Genomic DNA, 21671 nt, shown 5'->3' with positions numbered 1-21671 from the left:
GGATTTCGAATGCTTATAAATCGAACATTTCTTACTGAATCGGAAGGATGTTTGCATTTTGTTTGGAAATTGGCATTGCAAATTCGTACAAGTCAGGGGCATTTTTGTTCCCATTGAAATGTGTTTCCCTAACACCGACTTATAAACTAAGGTTTTTGGGGGAATGGGCTTTGCAAATGAATGCAAACTGCGAGTACTTTTGTACTTGCTTGCCTTTGTGTAGACTAGAATATATTTCCCCAACACGATCTTCTAAACTTAGGAACCTGAAAAATCGTGCAAACACTAGATGCAAATGAACTTTCAAGTTTCGAGCAAATTCGCTTCGAGAAGTACGTACACTTGAGAGATGCAAACTTCATGAGTGGAACGCAAAATAAAATAATCGTTCGATAATCCTTCCGTTCACAAATTTTGTCCTAGGCATCATACCAAACGTAAAAGGCCATTAAATTTACTTGTAACGAAGAACATAATCTATCACAATGCATGAATTGCCCTTACATGGCATTTGTACAATCGTTTTACTCACAAAGCAGTTATATTGAATTCAATTGAATTCGGAAATTGTTTCATTCAAACAAGAATTTAATCAATACAAAACGAATAATTGCTAAGCTAAGGTCCCACGTCAAGCTTGCGGTTATATCATAGATATAACCCACCCATTTTTTAATGCCGTAACAACACTCCTTGATGAGGATTGTATATTGTGTCCAACTTTGAGCTCAATCGGTTCCGTACTTTTCGAGTTTTTAACGCGTACACAAATGAACAGAACATTTTCATATATATATAGAGATTTATTTCATTTTATGTTTTTGACGTATAACTACGTCTTTTATGAGGGGTGCCAAATCAGAAAACAGGTCACGTTTTTATGAAATAAAGTTAACGTTAATAACTATTTTTGCCGCGTACGGATTTTGGCGATTTACATACCAAACGAATCGGATATTCCCTGAGATTTGTTTGATATTCTATACATCACAATTCCGTGGTGTGTAAATGGTTAAAATTCATGAAAACTATAAGCGTTTCCATTTTCCCATGCGATTGTTCTGCTGATTTGTGTGCTTTCCTTAACAGAACTGTTAAAAACGAGCAATTTAACGACGAGCTGAGGCAAACTTCCAGAGGCGAATTAACTCTATGAGTTCAAAGCCTCTAGAATTCAACAACGAACGAACGACAAACTTTCAGTCTCGTTCGTCTCGTTTTCAAAGGAATGAACATCGCTTGTACTTCCTTGTTTTGCGTCATCACATGCCTTCGTATCGGGTTGAGCTGTGGACGCGACCAAGTTATTCATTCGCTGATGTCTCTGGCATTGCAATCATTGCATCAAACTGACGCCATTACATTAAGATTCTGAGCTACACTATTGTGTGGGGAAGTACGAGCTAGACTATCGTCGGCTCACCAAGTAAATAAATGTTCTGGAATTTGGTCTGTGATTTGGTTTCACATGGCGGTAGCAAAACTCTGCCAGCTAATCTAGACCTTATTAACAGAAAAGGCTTCTGTTGAAAAGAGCGCAAAACGGAGATAAGTGTGTGTACATTTAGTTGCTTCAAGCCATCGAATTATGGATATTCATGTGCGTACGTGCGTGTTTCATAACCCGTACGTAAAAATAGTGCGGGAGAGACATTTTTGCGTTAGGGTATTAGTAATGAATCTCTGCTGAGGCAAATATTCAGTCTTCTTCCAAGCAGTTAACTTTTTTTTTGTTTTTCGTCATCATAAAGGCTTCGTTGGCGCCTTTGATATGGCATTCAATGGATTGAACTGGCGGTATGGCGAAGCAGGTGTTAAGGTTGTGCGCCAAAAAATTATTAGTGGAATACCAAGTATCTTAAATGCCTTGCTGGAACGTTATAATTGGGTTCGCGTGCCAGTCGTAAAACTAATCTTGATCATAATGAAGCAATGCTACTCTTTTCAAGGTTGTTGAGGTTCACAGAAAATGTTTATTTCAGTTTATTTCAAGTCCCCAAGAAAGTAAATGTCGTTCTGGAAATTTGTATGTGATTTGATTTCGCTTGCCAGTAGCAAAACTTTCTCCACTAAGGATGACAGCTGCGCTTGGAAAAGTAATGCATCTTTTTTCCAGGCCAGTAATATTAACAGAAGCAATTCTATTGGGAATAGCGCAAATTGATGAGAAGTGTTTATAATCCTAGTAGCTTCAGGCTACCGATGTATGGATCTGTATGCATGCTATGACGAACGCTTGTTTGGCTTACGTTGGCTGAGACAATATTGAATAAAATGTAGCATGATATTTGATACTTGCAAGTATTGTCATTGTTGTTGTTTCCATGCGGTGCCAAAGTAATATTGATGTAGTTATGAGATGTGGAATGATGGTGCTGGTACAACAAGTATATAATCGACTGTAGCTGAGTCTTTGTCAATTGCGAAAAAGGTCACCGGAATAGCGTTCGAGGTACATTTTCAATGCATTGACATGAAACAAATTGCGACATACGACCAGCTAGTGTATTGTTCTGCGAGGGCAAGAATGAATCATTAATCAATTATCGTCAACTGATTCTACAATAAAAAAAACATATTAGAGCGATCAAACTGAACAAACTGATCTACTGAACAGTTATTTCTAATATTTCACAGCATTATAAAATAATATCCGAAGTTATTAACGAGCGACTTATATAAAATAACAGCGTATTTCTACGTCAACAATGCGGTCGTATCTTGGACACAACCTCCTATATTTTTTATTTCAAAAAACAAAAACGAATCGGGAAAATAGATGATAAGTTCAAAAGATAAAATATAATAGACAGCATGCACTAATATGTATATACCGAGAATATAGGTAAGTAATTGGAAAGAACGGCTATTTGATTTTATTCATTTCAAACAAGAATTACGAGCTCTTTTACACCATAAGGAAAGTTCATTTTTACAAATTTTCATGCCAACCAAATGTTATGGAATATTTTAACTGATATTTTTGTTATACACTCTGTCCAACCTCTATAAGATGACCCTGATTATATTTCGTTGCAACACAAACAGTTGGAATTTCAACAAGATACATTCATACATTATTGAATGCCTAGAATAAAGTATATTTAACGTCAATTTCGTTCAAAAGAATTGATAATTTCAGCTGTCCAGTTTCTATAAGACCACTTCAAAATTCATAAGTATTATCAATGAAAAATTCAAAACAATCGACTGATTTACATGTCAATAATTGGCAACCTTGCCATTTCGGCTAATAACCTGGAAAATTCGTGTTGGAATACTATTTACCAAATTCTACTGAACGGATTTCTCGATATTTTTTCTTATTGTTCCTTTTCCGTAAATCACGCCAGTACCCGTTGAAACCTTCAGGACCATCCTAATTGAACTTTTTTCGTCAGTGAAGATAACCTATACATTGAAGAAACTTTTCGTTATGGTATATAGGAAAATGTATTGCATGGGAAACATTCTTTGCCACAACATACCATGTCACACTGTCGGTTCATGTGAGCTTTGGCAAAATTCAGACGTCTTCCGATGTGAGCTGGTGTAAGATGAGGAGTTTTAACCTTTTAAACCCTCTTTATGTGAGGATTTTTTCCAAAACATGACAAATTGTCATCCGAGTAACATTAATATCGTCCAAAGCTTCGATTTACGAGAGCTCTCTTCTTCTTACCGTAGGATTCGCCAAATAATTGAGCACTACTTGATTGGATCGTCCAATCCGACGAGAAATTGCTCTGACACCAACATTTTCTTGGTGACATGTATCGATTTGTATTTCTTCTCTCTCCGTGAGGACTTTTCCCTTCGGCATTTTCCAGATTTAATTGATCAAAGCAACTACAACAACGGTAAATGTAACTGGTCTTATAGAAGCTTGACAGTTGAAAATACGAAAACATTCGTTTACGCTCAGCGCTTGCACACACACATGTATGAAAATCATGCAGTATATGGTAGTGACCAATACATACACATTAGAATATAAATTGAAGCACTGCTTGTTCACAATGACACGAAGCAGCAAGATCATCACCTGGTCTTATAGAGGTTGGACAGAGTGTATATTATAACATATATCGTAAGCACGACTCTGCGTAATATGCATTTTTGCACTCTCAATAAACGTTACATTGTTCGTAGAGTGACCCCCCCCCCCCTATATAGAAATCAAAGACGTAGTCATACGTCAAAACAACTGTTCTGAATAATCATAGTTCTACGTCAAACTTCCGTCCGTGGCCCTAGGCTCAGACCCTTCAACTTTTATAGTTCTGCCTCTAGCTCTTTGGTTTTTTCCACGTCCTATCGCAAACGGTACCAAGCTCTTGGTACTTCCTCCAGAGCTTCTGAATCGAACCAATGCTTACGTTATGCTACGTTCCAAAAGGATACGCCATCTTGACGGTCCTTAACAATAAGTTTCCGCACAGAAATTCCGAACTCGCGAAACAGTATTCAGAATCAACCAACTCAATCTGACTTAAGAAAATGATGGAACCCAAACACCGAGAGTGCACAGAAATGTCATTAATATCAGTATTGACGCACCATCTCCAACTGAATGCGGAAACTGTTCACCTTTTTTTTGTGCCACATTCAAAATGACCGTTTCAACAACATTATGATCAAATCTGGCACAACCTATTCACAATTATTGTACTGCAATCCAAAAACAAAATGTATGGTGCTAATTGATATTTTTCTTATGCAAAACAAACGATTCATGAGTAAAGAGAAAAAAAATTAAACGGTGTATTCCGTATTACTGCCAATACTTTAAGTGGAACCGTTCGTTCTACGAATATGCCTAGTACTTTTTACTCTCGGTACAAACTGCAATGCTCCCTTGGCCGAGTGGTTAGCGTCATAACTAACATGCCGGGTGTTCGGGTTCGATTCCCGTTCTGGTCGGGGGAATTTTTCGTCAAAGAAATTTCCTCCGACTTGCACTGTGATCACGCGTATTCTAAAGCTTGACACTCAGAATGCATTCAAGGCGTGTTATTTGGCATAAAAATCTCAACTAAGTACTAATAAAACTGACGCAAGTAATACTACGTTGAGACGGCGAAGTTCCTCTAGAAACGTTAGTGCCATTGAAGAAGAAGAAGAACAAACTGCAATGAAGTGTTCCTCTAATTTTAGCAAAATTTTCTTGATTCGGGAAAGAAAAACATCTAGACATATCGATATGAATATTATAGTTTTTTGTGAATACATCATACTGAAAATTCTCCCGCTAAAATGAGAAATTGCTGCAATATTTGCAAAATTACAGTAGATTTTCAACCAAAATACGAAAAAAAGCTTTCTCTCAATAAATTGATTAAACATTTAAGGGAGTATTCTAGTCTAGAAATTTGAAAAAAATCAAATTTTTTTCCTTCATATTTCTGTAGTTTAGGCATTCAAGAACATACCTTAGGAAGGAATTATCGAAAATCCTATTATTTACCGAGTTAGATCAATTTTAGTGATGCGGTATCTAACCTGGCACGGCCATAACAATGAACTTCAAACACGTTTTTCTCGAAACTAGTTTTTTAAGCTGGCGTACATGATATCTCAAGTTCTACCGAACCGATTCATGTCAAATGTATATGGATACAATCTGCAGGCATCTCGCTATCGCATGAACCTCTAAAATGCAATATTTTTCAAGTTTTACTGTTTTTAAAAAATTAAGAAACGTAAGAAAAAACAATTTAAACCGCATTTTATTTTTCAAAGAGCCGTTATTTTGGCGAAAAAGATGTTTTGACTTGTCCGAGGTTCATGCGATAGCGGCATCTTTACTGATTCAGAATCTATTCAATTTTTTTGTTTCAGATAACCAGAAGGGCTGGAATCGTGTATGCCATGGCACAACTTTTTTTTTACCCTCTCACTTCATCAGCTCTTAACTATTTTAGTTATGAAATTTTTTTCTCCACTCAATTTTTGTTTTATTGTTAAAAGATAGATGAAAAAATATTGATATAATGGATGATGAAAATATTCTTCGTTTTATTTTTACGGAGCTCGAAAAAACGTCCGAAGTTCGTGTTTCGACACTAGAATATCCCCTTAAACAAATTTGTTGAAGTAGAATTGTGTCTTCCGAGGACGTTTTGGGGTACAAATATAAAATTCAAAAATCAGTCGCGTAACGAATATTGTGCAATTCCGAGTGCTTATTTCTCACACAGGTCATCAGAATTTACGAAATTTTTGTTTCAATCCATGTAGACCTAAAGGGTGTGTCACATCAAATTGCATCACGGAAAAAACGCTGTAGAAATTCGCCCAGTAGACCGATCCTTTTGAAAATTTTAGACAGTAAAATAAAAACTATTAAACAACTTTTGGCATTTTCTTTTTATTCATACTTCGAGCCCAAGCCCGTATGCTCGCACCTTCCTCTTTACCCCGTCCATAAGGTTCTGTACAACGTCAGGTTGTAGTTTTTTTGGCGTGGGACTACGTCTAACCGGAGTATATGAGGGGTAAAATGAAAACCTAAACATAGAACATGCAGGAAAAAATGAAAGCTTCCGAATGCTTATAACTCGAACATTTTTTACTGGATCGGAAAGATGTTTGCATCAATTGATACGGAATATTTCTACGCTTCTATCGCGATTAATAAAATGTTATTTTTCATTAGATAAACAATTGAATAAATGTAAAATGTTGAGCGTTATCTAAAGCCCTAACTACCTCGTTTTGATTGGCTCGTTGTACGGTTTCCCCAACACAGCCATCAAAACCAAGCAGCCTTGGGGAAATCGGCATCGGCAGAATTCAGAATCAACGTGCCTGAGGAAATTTGCATTGCAACTCATGCAGATCGGGGTTTTTTTTCTTCCGACTGAAATGTATTTCCCTAACACAGACTTTAGAACCAAGGTGTCTTAGGAAATTGGCATTGCATATTCATGCAGGTCAGGGGTATTTTTGTTCCGAGTGAAATGTGTTTACCTAATAAAGACTTCTGAACCAAGGTGTCTGGGGAAATCGGCATTGCAAATACATGCAAATCGGGGTCATTTTTGTTCTGACTGAAATGTGTTTGCCTAACACAGGCATCAAAACCAAGATGTCATCATACCAAACGTAAAAGGAATGTCATTAAATTTACTAGTAACGAAGAACATAGTCTATTGCATTAATTGACCTTACATGGCATTATTCAATCTTTTTACTCACAAAGCAAATATATTGAATTCAATTGAATTGGGAAATTGTTTCATTCCATTAAAATTTTTATCAATACAAACAAATGATTGCTAAGGTAGTCCCACGTCAACCTTGCGGTTATATCATAGATACAACCTACCCATTTTTTGAACAGAAATCCATTTTCTCTTGAAGTCCGCCTCCGATTTGACAACTTTTGGGTTCTTCCGGAGGGCCTGCTTCATAATCGCCCAATATTTCTCTATTGGGCGAAGCTCCGACGCGTTGAGCGGGTTCATTTCCTTTGGCACGAAGGTGACCCCGTTGGCTTCGTACCATTCCAACACGTCCTTTGAATAGTGACACGAAGCTAGATCCGGCTAGTGCTGCTTCAATAGTGGTAGTAAGCGCTTCTGTAGGCACTCCTTAAGGTAAACCTGCCCGTTTACCGTGCCGGTCATCACGAAGGGGGCGCTCCGCTTTCCGCAAGAGCAGATCGCTTGCCACACCATGTACTTTTTGGCAAACTTGGATAGTTTCTGCTTGCGAATCTCCTCCGGAACGCTGAATTTGTCCTCTGCGGAGAAGAACAACAGGCCCGGCAGCTGACGAAAGTCCGCTTTGACGTAGGTTTCGTCGTCCATTACCAGGCAATGCGGCTTCGTCAGCATTTCGGTGTACAGCTTCCGGGCTCGCGTCTTCCCCACCATGTTTTGCCTTTCGTCGCGGTTAGAAGCCTTCTGAACCTTGTATGTACGCAGGCCCTCCCGCTGCTTGGTCCGCTGGACAAATGAACTTGACAAATTCAGCTTATTGGTGAAATCCCGGACCGAACTTCTCGGATCACGTCTAAACTGCTTAACTACGCGCTTGTGATCTTTTTCACTGGCGGAGCATCCATTTTTGCCGTTCTTCACCTTCCGGTCGATGGTTAGGTTCTCGAAGTATCGTTTTAGTACTCTGCTGACCGTGGATTGGACGATTTCCAGCATCTTACCGATGTCCCGATGTGACAACTCCGGATTCTCGAAATGAGTGCGCAGGGTTAATTCACGACGCTCTTTTTCGTTCGACGACATTTTTCCAAATTTACGAAAAATTGACAGTGAAGCATGGCCAACGTGATCTATACACTCTTATCTGATTATAAGCGAAAGCTGAAGATATAATTCCTAAAAATTAAATTTCTACAGCGTTTTTTCCGTGATGCAATTTGATGTGACACACCCTTTATTACTTATAGAAAGTTATACAAATTGCAATATAGGAAGTTGTATTTTTTTCTAAAGTTAGTTTGTTAAAATAGCGTTGAATTGAGAGCTTCTACTTTTACACCGAGCGGCGAGTTGAATACAAAAACATTCCCATTTTATTTATCAAATTGTTCAATTGTCACTGTCTTTATTCCAAAAATTGAAAAAATATTGGTGATTGAATTTTGTAGAGTTACCTCTAGTATCGAAATTAAAGACATAGTTTTGCATCAAAATGCAAAATTAGCTTACAAGAAACTGTTGTTGCTTTAAGTTTTCTATCCTGCAAATCTAATCAAAATGAATGTTATAACTTCAAGTTTTACGTACAAAATAGGAAGATAAAAGTTTTTTTTCTATAAGTGGAAATTTGGTATTTATTTTTGATTTCTTTACGAAAAGTTCCTAGACAGTTTTTTATACAACCTTCGTATTCTCTGTTTTTCAGTGATTTTTACAAATCATATTTTACTGTAGCCTCAAAAAGAAACTCTAGAAAAAAGAAACATTTTGCATGTTTATGCTAAGCCAAGCATTAGAACCAAGTTATCCCTAGCAAACGATGGCAAGTTGCTTGACACAATCATTATGTGTTTTTGGTACACCCTTTCCCTATCAAATCAAACACCGCGACTAACCTTGACCCTTTTTCCTGAGGCAAACCAACATTCGTACGATGTATTAAACATTAGCCACAAATTTTGCCAAGGTTCAACTGTTGCTCTCAACTACGCGAACGCAAGCATAAAATGGGCAAACGCCCAACCACTACTATGGACTGGCCAGACAACTTGAAACCACGAAAAACACGAAACCACAGTCGCGCATTTCGACAAGCGGCCCCCATTCCCTCATTCCCACTCCACCCACTATGTGCAGTCAACAAAACAAACCTACCTGGCTCTTCATCGGATCGGTGTTCAGCTGGCACATGTATCCGCCCCGGTCGTCCTCTGTCACCGACTTGATTTGCAGACTCCAGGTGTTCTGGTCCGTGTGCGTCACCGACACCCGGGGATTGTGGGTGATGACGCTCTCGTGGATGGCCTGGATCGCCTTGGTGTCTGCCTTCACCCAGCCGACCTGTGGAGGGGCCAGCGACGTGAAGTGTGCGAAGGGCGGAAGGGAGCGTGCGTTGGTGTGTGTGTTGCCGTTTCCATTTCGCACCGCCGTTCCGAATCGGTTTGGGGGATTTTTTCCCGATTTTCCCGAAAGGTGGTTGAATATTTCAACAATATTATGGAGTTGTCAGATGGAAGCAGGATCGTTAGTGGTCGGTGTGGGGGTCATTGGAATGTAGTTTTTATGCGGTTCGGTTGTTTGGTCCGTCGAGGGTGGGAGGGTTTCGATGGTTGGTAAAGTTGTTATTTTACGGAAGACGTCAGAAGTGGGAGTAGGAAGGAAGGAAGCGCTCCGGCACAACGGCACAAGTGATAATGAGGATTGTCCGTTGGTTCAAATAGGTTTGGATAGGGATTTGTGGCATCCCGTCCCGTCGGATGGGTCCGTTGTTGGATGTTACATTTGCGTCGAGAGGGTGGTTTTGTTTGATTTGTGGAAGAAATGTTGTGTTAAACATCCGTATGTGTGCGGATCCGGAGTAGCAGTGATAGTTGTTTTTATTTGCGGTAGTTCGCCACAGGCCGGACGGAAGCAGCGATGATTATGATGTTGATTTCAATGTCCCGACGGCATGTTTGGAAAGAAGAAAATAAACATATTGTTAACTGAATTGCTGAGAGTTGTATTCGAAAGGTTCTTGGTATCATGAGCTTGGTATTGTGCGGTTCGGGGTAGTCTATTTTTGGATGGTTTAATTAGTTTTGAGAACCCAGCTATGTAAACATACATGATAATTTAACTTTCACATAATATACTGATTTCATGCAAACGTTCCCAAAAAAAAAATTGTTTGGGTGGTCACCAGTTTAACTTCACTTATTGATTTTTTAAAGAAAATTTCCACTACCAAAGGCTAACTCTCAATCAATTTCTTCATTCGAAGCGTGTAGTAGAGTGAACTACAGTGTTAGGCTTCATTTCATTCTAAGAAATAATTCTCAAAAGTTCAACGGAAACACAGTCTGTTCACAGGGGTTTTTGTTCTTTTGTGAATGAATCACATAAAATATCAATGAGCTAATAAGACACAAGGGAGTGATGTAATTCATTCATTCCGTTTCTCGAGGCACTTGAATTTCTGTGATTTCTTCGCTTAGCACCCTTAGCACATTTTGCTGTTTTTGGGGATTTTATTATTCAAGTACGGTGTTTTAGACAAATATATCATACAAGTCACGGTCGTTTGATATGTGTGCGTAACACTAACTGTTGATTTGTTTGTGTGTGTAATATAATTTAGGAGTACAACAAAACGTAAACAGAACTCGTAAATTTTTGTTTCAAGCCATCGCAAAGTGGCAGTGTAATAGCTGCTGCTGCTGTTGCAGTGCTCCGGTGGACTGTAAAAATAGTTTTGGACCTGCAAAAGACAGGACAACCATCTTCAAGGACCTCCTCGGGTCGCACGAGGTCAGTTCGTACGAAAAAAGCTGTTTCGGGGGTCAAGAGGAAAATTTCGTCCAATCTCGTGTGTTCTATAAGAAAAACTAGCCGACCCGGCAAACGTTGTTCTGCCATATAAATTACTTCTAGTGAATATTTTGACTGTTGAATAAAAAATAACTAATGTATTGCAATACATGTGTGTTCAAATGTTTCAACGATCTATAAAATTAATTGATTATGATCGATGAAGGATAGATTCCACGTGGATATCGAGCAGATACGTGAAGATTTGACCGTGTATTGCATTGGACCGTGGGAACATCCCGAACCTGAGTGTGATGTGGAGATGGAGATGAGATCTATGATGTACAGAGAAATGGACCGGATTGATCGTATCTCAGGATTCGTCTTTTGCATTCAGAAATCTGATCATTCGTACTATGAAATGTAGCAACCTTGCCTCGGCGCAAAATAAACTTCAAAATAAGTAATCCGTATTCGTGGAGCAATTTAATCTGTATCAGATTAGCAGACACGAAAATAATTTTAAATTGCTTAAATTTGGATGAAAATCATTACTCGATGTTGTTTAAATACTTAGAAAACAGTCCGAACTTAACGATTCTTTTATAAATTTTGTATACATCCAGCAACACGTTGGACGAAATACGTGTAATTTTGTAATAGAGCCCATTAAAGACTGCATTTCTTTTGTTTGAACACACGTGCTGTCGTTAGAACAAAGACTGTGTAGGTGTTACTCATGATAGCCTCTTGCTATCATTCCTCGAACCGCTTCTGTTGATTGTCTCATAGGAATCGTAGTCGTTCGCTCTCTACCTTTGCGAATATGTTGACCATGGATTATTGACACAACTCAAGACATCCTAGAATGACTTTTTCCTGACTGCGCCAATTCATCAAACGACACACATAAGAATCCATCGAAGGCACTCTTTTGTTTGTTTCGTCTCCTCCAACCACATAATATTAAAATATTAATTCAAAATGAGTAATGATGTTCCTAATAATTAAAGTAACTGTGGCGCATTGGATCTACACACGTGCTCTTCAATCGGTTTTTTATCAGGATTGACGACAATAGCGTGACTGTTATTTTGCATTCCGAGCATGAGTGTGATTAGAATAATTTCAATAATTCATTGTGCTTCCAGCTCGCCGGCGATATTCCTAGGTTTAGTCGAATTGAGGTTACTTGGGTATGTGTAGGGTGCAATTCGATGAAGAGGACGAAGTGCCATCTGGCATTAAACAACGTAAATAAATTCGTCCTGTTTAAAAAACGACCGACGAATCAATTATTTGGTATCGTTTATATAAAAATACATATATCGCGATAAAAAAAGGAGATGAGGGTGAAAATTGGTTATATATGGTTATAAGTTTTTTTTTCAAGCCAAATTTATGCAAAAAAATACGAAAACAAAGTTATTCAGATTTTATTTGCATGGGACCACCCTTATCGGTATCAAATATAAATCCTAGCAGTATAATATATAGTTTACGACCTATTCTCATGCCTACCAAGTTTTTTGAGTATAATATCATTAAAATAAGTCGAGCCGTTTCAGAGGAGTTTGACCACGAACGTCGTGACACGAGAATTTTATATATAAGATGGTTGAGAAGGCTGAAATGAGTGATGAGTGACCGTACTATGCGGATAAGACTGTGGTGCTAAGTCACGAGTACGGAAGAAGGTTCATGTGATAACTGTGATAACATCGCATCCGGGAGATACGGGGCGTCCACCGCAAGAAGATTTTAAACCTCTTTAATCCTCCTGTACTCGCGTGCAAAATCATAACACGTATACTCGCGCACGGTGTCACACACCGAAAATTGAACTTCTCTGTAATGTTGCCATTGAGTATTTTGCAGACTTTATGATTGAATGAAAAAACCACAAAAAATATGTTTTCTTCGTCTTTATTATGTTTTTAATAGTCATCTAATTCAGCCTCCTCAAAACAGAGTAATTTTTGATACTCCAACACAATATATCTACAAATGTTCCACGCCACTAACATCTATCTTCTATATATATAAAAATGGATTTCTGTCTGTCTGTCTGTCTGTCTTTCTTATGGACTCGGAAACTAGTGAACTGATCAATATGAAAACTGGTATGTAGGGGCGCTGCCGTAGAAATGAAACACAAATTTCTCCATTACTCGAGAATTAATCAAGAAAATGAAACCAAATTTTGCATGTGAAGGTTTTAGGGTGCAATAAATGTTTCTATGGTGGTTAGACTCTTCACCCCCCTCTCTAAGGGGGGGCTGCCATACAAACGAAACACAAACTTCTGCATAACTCGAGAATTAATCAAGCACAATTCGGGATGTGAGGGCTTTAGGATATGAGAAATGTTCCTATGATGGTATGACACCCCTCCCTCCTCTGGAATGGAGAGGGGGTCCCATAAAACAAAAAAAAAACAACTAAAACAACGGAAAATCCAACTGGTCTTATAGAAACTTGACAGTTGAAAAATACGAAAACATTCGTTTACGCTCAGCGCATGCACACACATATGTAAATCATGCAGTGTATGGTAGTCACCAATACCTACACACTAGAATATAAATTGAAGCATTGTTTGTTTACAATTAGATGATACCGAGATAACTTTACAGATTGCTCTCTTTGGGACTATTATGAGTGTAAGGTTTGTTTCAAAAGACTTGAAGTCAACATAGGAGCCATCTTTAATGTCATTCCACCGCAAATCATCTACCAGATCATATTATGAAGAACATCATTTCCTGTCGCGATTTAGGGTTTTTTAAGTGACAAAGAATACACTCAACGAGTTACAATGCCCAAATGTTTCGATTTTTTGAATATTTGTAAGTTATTCACATCGAAATCTCATACTTAGTACACAATATGACAATGCTGAAGTAATTTTAAAGTAGATAGGATCATTTTTGTATATGAAACTAGTTTGAAAATTGAGGATATAACCAAAGGCTTTCTAATGAACCATTCCAAAACTTCCTCGGCTAATAGTACGCGCTATAGTGGCCAAAATGAGCTGCGAAGGCTTGGATTTGCACCATCGACTATATGCTTCAATATTTACACAATACAGCTTGTAATATAAATTCCGTTTATCCTGCCCGGCCGATTATAACCATCGTTGAACAGGTGCCCTAATCCCCGATGATTTTGATGACCGCTGCTACTCGCGCATCGTTCTCCTGGGGTGGAATAACGTGCCAATCATGAATTAATATATCCCAAAATCCGCGTTTTTTTGCATGCAAAATGTTAGCCACATTTTGAATCCCAACCCAAATTCTGCACAAAATCCCCAACGATGTGTGCTCCAATAATTCTAAAACCGTCCAAAGAAAGTCCTTCCTTGTTTGTCGCTATCGTCGACATCGTCTAGCAAACTCCAATTAGTGACGGGATTGAGCGGGATCAGCTCCGAGAACTGGTGAAGTGACTGCCGCAAGGATTTTGAAAGGGTTCAAACACGATGAGGAACGAACATTATTCTCGTGGTTCCTCATATGAAACGATTCCAATGTGGCGAAATTAATTCCTGCGGAATTTAAATCATCCTCCCATCGCGCAACGGAGCCCCGGTTTTCATCCATCGTCTATGACATGGTAGGGTAGGTCATACGAAACGATACGGGGTACCGCTTCGTATGGCTCGGTACGGCATCCATACCCGACTTACCCGATAGCCACCCAAATGCCGCACGTGACAGGTGAACGTCGCATCTCGTCCGATGGCCACCGAAATGTTAATGATTGGCTCGGCAAAATCCGGTTGGAACGTTGACACGTCTGGATATTGATTACAGGAGAGAAGAGAAAAGTACTTATTAGTTGTTTTGTATAAGGATGGGACTTTACAAATCAATATTTGCAAACATATGAAATGTCGCATGACAAACATTATTTTGTTTCAAAGCAATCATATTCATAATGTTTATTCTGAACATAAATAAATACCACTCTTCATCATGTAAATATGTTTATATAGATTTGTTTCCGTTTGTTGCTTTGCGTTCCATTGATATCGTAAACATATTCCCTCTGAAAATCCCTCATAATCAAAGCGGCTGTCTCCGTTTAACTTTGAACTGCAGCATCTGTCCTCGATTGCCCCATCCCACCGGGGAGGTCGACTCGTTCATGGCAGGCAATCAACACTTGGTCATCGACCACCTAATATTGGTATTCATAGCATTGTTAGAAAGCCACTTGCAAGTCGTATCCTATATCCTTCTCCCCCGAGTTTCGACTTGACCCGTTCGTTTGCTGCCCAGAACAATGTCAATTTTATTCAATAGCTCAATCTCGGAGCCAAGCTTTCGCATTCAATGACAACATATGTTCAGAAATAATCCCCCTCTCTCTTTCACCCCGCTGTTCTTCCTAATCAATTTGGTTATGAACTTCCACTCTATCATTTCGGTCGGAGGGATGCGGTCAGCCTACAACAGTTGTCTCCGAGATCTGCTCTCTATCCGGATTGGCTTTCACTAGTCCTCTTCCAAGATCGATGATTTAGACAACACATTTCAGCAGTCGTGTCCTGACCGCCCCCCCCTACCTTCCCACAATCGTCGCCCTTGCCGGGCTATCGAGCCTTCGAACAAACCCACACTGAATTGTTTGCGGACAAGTTCGTCATCGACCGCAAATTGTACGGAGCCAAACGGAAGACTCTCTGCTGGGAGACGACAACAATCCGGAAGTGCTGTGTGGGGGGGGGGGGGGGGAGCAACAAAAGAGCGACAGCAATTGCACTGCAAACGGGTGCTTTTGGTCGCTGTGTAGGAGTAATTATGGGACGTGGATGAAGTTTTCGGGGGCAGAGCAGTGCTGCAAGTGCGGGATGAAAGACCGGCTCCAAGAGTGGGAGAAAGTTGGGTACTTGCATACGTTAATGAACACACAATGACAACAGAAATTGAACGTTTCAGTGCGTCTTAATTGAATTAGAGTGGTGCACAGTATAGTGACAACAATTTGACACACTGTCTAACAAGCCTCAAATGGTGTGTTGCTTTGCACTTTTACGCTTGCGAGAACGGTTGGGAGTTCGGAGGGGCGGCTTCGAAAGCGGAAGTAAAGAATTTCCGGCTCGTTTGCTGTCAGTTGTGGCATCTTGGAAGGAATTCTGTTTGATTTGTTCGAGTGGAACATTCGTCTACTTTAATCTGTTCGCTCATGTTGCTGAGATAAGATAAATCTAGCTGTCAACTGTGTGTTCCGTCAGATGCGATAGTCGAGATGACCTGCTTATCATTTAGACTATTCAAGTCCACCAAAATGACGCTAAAATGATTTTCTTTTGACGTAAGATAACGTTCTATTTCTCTCATATCGACAACTTTCAGAGATTGATCTTTTCGTACAAATGTAACTTTTGACACACCAGGTGACCTATAGATAGCAACAGTATCGAAAGCGTGAATGCATTGCATACTAGTCAATAGCTTCATAACAGACGTCACCGTCATGAGAAAAACGACTAATGGCTGTTCTACAATGCGGGGTTCATAATTCATAAGTTATTGGTTGTATAGAAAAACTATCTAAGAACGGATTGTAGAGATTTATGGCTTTGGAAAGAATATACACTGAGAAAAAAAATATTTTTGAGAAAAACAAAGTGAAATTATCGAATCGTGCTTCAAATAACATTTTATTGCCGGCCCTGCTATCTGGGTCCGTAACATTGACTCTTTTGATACTCCAAATGGTCATTTGTTATATGTACCTATAACAATCAAATGGGTTGCAACGAACAAAAAATTGCCTTTCCTACCAGAAGCTGTTCAACTCTCTAACTGAAAATGAATATCAGTATGACACATAATAGAGTGGAATGGTAGACGAAGAATATGTGGATTGGTAAACAAAAAAAAATATATCGTCATTATTACATTGCATACACATGAAGTCATAACACTGCTTAATTTTTAATGTATAGCTATGCTATTCTCAGTCATCGGGAGTATTGCCTTGTTCGGTGAAATAATGTTCGTTTGCAGACTATGGACTTCATACCCGTACACACTTCACGGTGAACGGAACATAATTGGACTAAGTTTTACGAGTCAGTTAAACGTCAAAGATAATAATGGGTTTTCAGGCAGAATGAACACCTTTCAAACAAAATTATGAATTAAAATTAACTTCTCCGTATCAAGTGTTCAATGTGAACGGAAAAATTTGTTTTTTTTTCAAGTGGTAAAATAATCTATTACAAAAATTGTATCTGAAGATAAGATTAGATTATAAGTGAAAAACTAATTTCGTATCCAGATGTCAACGTCGTACCGTTGTCATTGCAGAAACATTTTCGTTTCCACCATGATTTTCCATGCAATTGCGGCCATCTCACTAACCCACTTCACCATCTACATCACTCTTATTCCTACACATTGACTGGATGTCCAATTTGATTGATAGAATAAATTATTGCACACAATTTTGTGTTGCAAACAACATTCACGAGAAACATTTTTTTGTAGAGTGACCATCTAAATAGAAATCAAAGACGTAGTCCTACGTCCAAAAACGTTTGAGTGGAGGCGATCTGGCGTAATGGTAACATCCTTGCCTCTCACGCTAAAGGTCACGAGTTCAATACTCACTCCCGACATTCTTCCAAAAATGGAAGTAAAAGTGACGAACCAGCCAAAGGAGTTGAAAATCACTATAATACAAATAAAAAAAAAAAAACTTTTGGTCTACTTTTTGTGAATATTTCAAATCTCAACTATTTGCAAGAATGACACGCAAACATAAGTAAGATAATTCAAGTGGTCATTGAAATTATAAAGCTCACAAACTGACCCGGCAAACTTCGTCCCGCCCAAAAATTATTTTTTTGTTATCAATACCTCCAAACATTCACGTTTTCTTACTTACGATCATGGCCTCAATCCCACACCTGTTCATTGATTCATCTTCTAATTGACCCTTTACGATTTACTTTAAATATGAATTTCCTAGGATATTTACCAAAACTCGTCTTTATAAAATCAGATTATTTTCAGACACAATTCTCGAGATTTTTCAATCACTTGCAAATAACATGTTTCTTCGTTACACCGAATAAATGTTTGATACAGATAATATGATAGGATGAAGATAGCCCTGAATCGAATAATTCCTTCTTCGAGTTTTGCTCTTATCAACACATTTGGCAATTTATTTTTATTTATATAGAGAGAAGAAGATATAGGGGCGCATTTTATCACATTAAAATACATTTCCATTTTCGAACGAAAATCAAATTTGTTGACGCAAACATCAAATAGACCAACAACGCTTTTCACTATGTAATTATAGAACACATGGGAATTGAATTTTCAGAAAAAAAAATTCAATTGTTCGGTTGAAATATATGTAATGTTTTTATGGGACCCCCTCTCCATTCCAGAGGAAGGAGGGGCGCATACTATCATAAAAATATTTCTCGTACCCAAACTACCTCACATCCCAAATTTGGCTCCATTAGCTTGATTAGTTTTCGAGTTATGCAGAAGTTTGTGTTTCATTTGTATGGCAGCCCTCCTCCCTTAGAGAGTTGGGAGGAGTGCATCCTAAAACATCCATTGCACCATATTGCACCCTAAAATGCATTTATTGCACCCTAAAACATCCACATGTCAAATTTGGGTTCATTTGTTTCATTAATTCTCGAGTTATGCTGAAATTTGCATTTCATTTGCATGTCAACCCCCCTCAGAAAGGGGGAGGAGTGTCTATCCAACATAGAAACATTTATTGCACCCTAAAACCCCCACATGCCAAATTTGGATTCGTTTGCTTGATGAATTCTCGAGTTATGCTGTAATTTGTGTTTCACTGCGCCGAAAAGTATGCACATCGCGCTGGTGTGATCGAAGAACAGTATGAATTTAGAATTTTTGAACGAATATAAATCTACTGCGGATAATCGAAACTAGTTGTATGAAACAACCCCTATTCCAGCCCCCTCCTCTACCTAGCTACGTTCAATTTTGTTCAAACGATCATATTTATACTTTAATACTTTGAAAAATTATTTTATACTTTAAAAAATTACTCAAAATTTCTTATAAAAAAATTGAAACTAAAATAGTCCGGATAATCGAATTCCGGATCATCGAGTTTCCGGATAATCGAGTCTCCGGATAATCGAGTCCGACCTGTCCTGATAACAGTGCACGAAATTCGGATTCTTCCATCTTTTTCACAATAACAAATTGCTGTCAAATTTTGACACGTATCCATTGAAAGATAGTGCTTTGTGATAGTCAAGTAGATAGATAGTAGTCAAGTAGTAGAGGCGCCATCTAGACGTCAACCTTATGAACTTTTCAGCCAAACTGTTGAACAAGTTGGTAGAGCGTTGTCAAGTTATATCTATCTTGTTCCACTCTCACTCAATACCCATAATTTCTCAAAGAGCCAATTTGAGTGGAAAATCACCGTTCAAATACTTGAATACTGCTTCAAGTATTTTGCCCACGGACATCATATCCATTCCGCTATAATTATCACATTGTGTACCCACGCGTTCCGCCGACGCCATACTTTACGCGACGCGCGAAAGTTATTACATTTTAATGATGTCGATTAAACTGTATCCTGCTGTGAGCCGGTGGACTCTGTTGCTGCGCGGACGAAGTGAGTTAGTGCTTAATAATAGCATGCTCCCACCGTAGCTATTCTCTTTTGGAAAAAAAAACGACGAAAGCTACAAGTCTGCGAAACGGGGGCGATAAAAGGGCAATTTAAATAAACATAAATTTTGCTTCAAACTTTACCATATCAAGAATGATTTATGGGCGTTAACTTGTTGAGCTTGTTTTCAAAACTGGATGAAAAAATCTTAATACTTTCTGATTGTTTTTTAATCTTCTCACCATGCAGAAGTGTTAATCCGTTAATTACAAAATCGCTCCAAGCATTTCTTCCCGTTTCCCTGATGTCAACAAAAGGAAAAGAAACCTGTTGCAACTCCTCACGTTATATATTTCCCTATCTCAAAGCCTCACTAAAGAATTTGACAGATCCATCCCCACACTCGCAACGAAGTCTTTTTTCCCACACCTTCACCCCCATCCCGAATTTCACACCGCAAAATCCTTGATGAACCCTACGAAAAGCTTTTCATGCTTTATTTTCACACGCCACAAATCACTTCTTCTCACGTTCGCAAAGAATAGAATAACAGGTTTAATCTTATCCATACGCTTCCGCTTCCGTTGCCTCATTGAATCGAACCGCCGCCCCTTCCACCCACAATTCGACTTCAGTTTTTTCCCATCGCCACCTCCAGTAGCAAAGAAGGCAATCTTTCCTGTGCGGCAAGCATGGGGCAAAAAAGAAGGTTCACAAGGCAGCAAATCTTTCTTCGGATCACCCGATTCATACGATTTGCGAAAGCGAGAGGCTCCCCTGGGCTACCCATCCGTCTCACACTCCCCTCCCCAATGTTCGCATTCTAGCGAAACGGATTTTTTCAGCATCCCTTCAAGGTTCGCTTCAGTGTTTCTGTTTTGATGTGGTTCGAGAGCACACCATACAGCACTCGGAACTCACTTCGCTTCGACTGCTCGACTGCAAGGTATCGGTGGGAAATTTAGGGTTCGAAGGCAGGTCATGGGGACGAGTTGTTGAGGCGAAAATCACCTATGTTATCGTGGGTGAGGAGTGTTGAGGGGTTCATTGACTAGGGGATGAGTGTGACTAAGACGTGTCAAGCAACTGCCATCGAATGCTTACTGGGGCGGATTAAGAAGATAAGTCTGAGCTTTTTCCTGTTTGTGTGTAGATTTATGCTGCAAATTGAATGGTTGATTAGATATTTATGATGTAAGTGAATAAGTGGATGAGTAGAGAAGTTATGACGCTGGTGAAGAGGGGTAAATCAATTTTCTCATAAAGTGTTGTGATTTTGATATGACTCGGAGAGGGCATTGACGGTTTACCCCTTTACCGGGCCGTGGAAACTAGGCAGCGAATCGACTTCAACTTCAGAGGACATAATTCTCACATGAGGAATAACACCTATTTACCTTTGAAACAGTTGCAAGAATTGGCGACAATATAGTTGCCACGGCCCGTTAACCCCAAAAACACTGCCTTGTAAATCCACTTTATATCGCCTTTACATTTTTTTTTTGCATTGATTTCATATTTATTTAACAGTACACTTAGGCTATCCTATTATTATCATGGCAAGTGATACAGTGATTTTTCTTTTTTCGTCTTTGTTAAATATTGGTATTTACATATTGGTAGAGGAGATGGTTCTAAAACGCGCCTGCCGGGCAACTTTTTTTTTTTTTTTGTCTGTATTATAGTGATTTTCAACTCATTTGGCTGGTTCGTCACTTTTTACTTCCATTTTTGGAAGAATGTCGGGAGTGAGAATTGAACTCGTGACCTTTAGCGTGAGAGGCATGGATGTTACCACTACGCCAGATCGCCTCCACTGCCGGGCAACTTGGTCCGCCTGATTTTCTCGTAAACCAGCAAGAATAGAAATTCAATGGTTATAGGCAATTGTGCTAGTCAATGATAGAATCCAACCATGCAAGTTTTACATTTGTAATATGCTTTAAAAAAATAAGAAAAATAATTTTCTTTGGAAGCGATTTTCGATGTAATTTTCGACATCATTTCTATAAGGTTTTTCTTGCTTGAAATCGATTCAGAGGCGATAACTGTGAGCCATATTTATCG

General features: G+C 38.9%; 1 protein-coding gene across 4 annotated transcripts in view; it reads right to left on the bottom strand.

Moving 5' to 3' along the window:
- The window catches only part of LOC129761730 (lachesin), a 320135-nt gene that overhangs the window by 125815 nt on the left and 172649 nt on the right, over positions 1 to 21671 (bottom strand). For all 4 annotated transcript variants that reach the window (XM_055759483.1, XM_055759475.1, XM_055759499.1 and 1 more), the window contains exons 3-4: positions 14650 to 14759; positions 9321 to 9506 (exon numbers count right to left, since the gene is read on the bottom strand). In XM_055759483.1, the coding sequence (XP_055615458.1) occupies positions 9321 to 9506; positions 14650 to 14759 (296 nt within the window). The remainder of the gene's footprint in view (positions 1 to 9320; positions 9507 to 14649; positions 14760 to 21671) is intronic.

Source organism: Toxorhynchites rutilus, chromosome 1, assembly GCF_029784135.1.
Source record: "Toxorhynchites rutilus septentrionalis strain SRP chromosome 1, ASM2978413v1, whole genome shotgun sequence".
NCBI lineage: Eukaryota > Metazoa > Arthropoda > Insecta > Diptera > Culicidae > Toxorhynchites > Toxorhynchites rutilus.
Note: the sequence above shows the minus strand (reverse complement) of the source record. Positions and strands in the feature narration are given on the sequence as shown.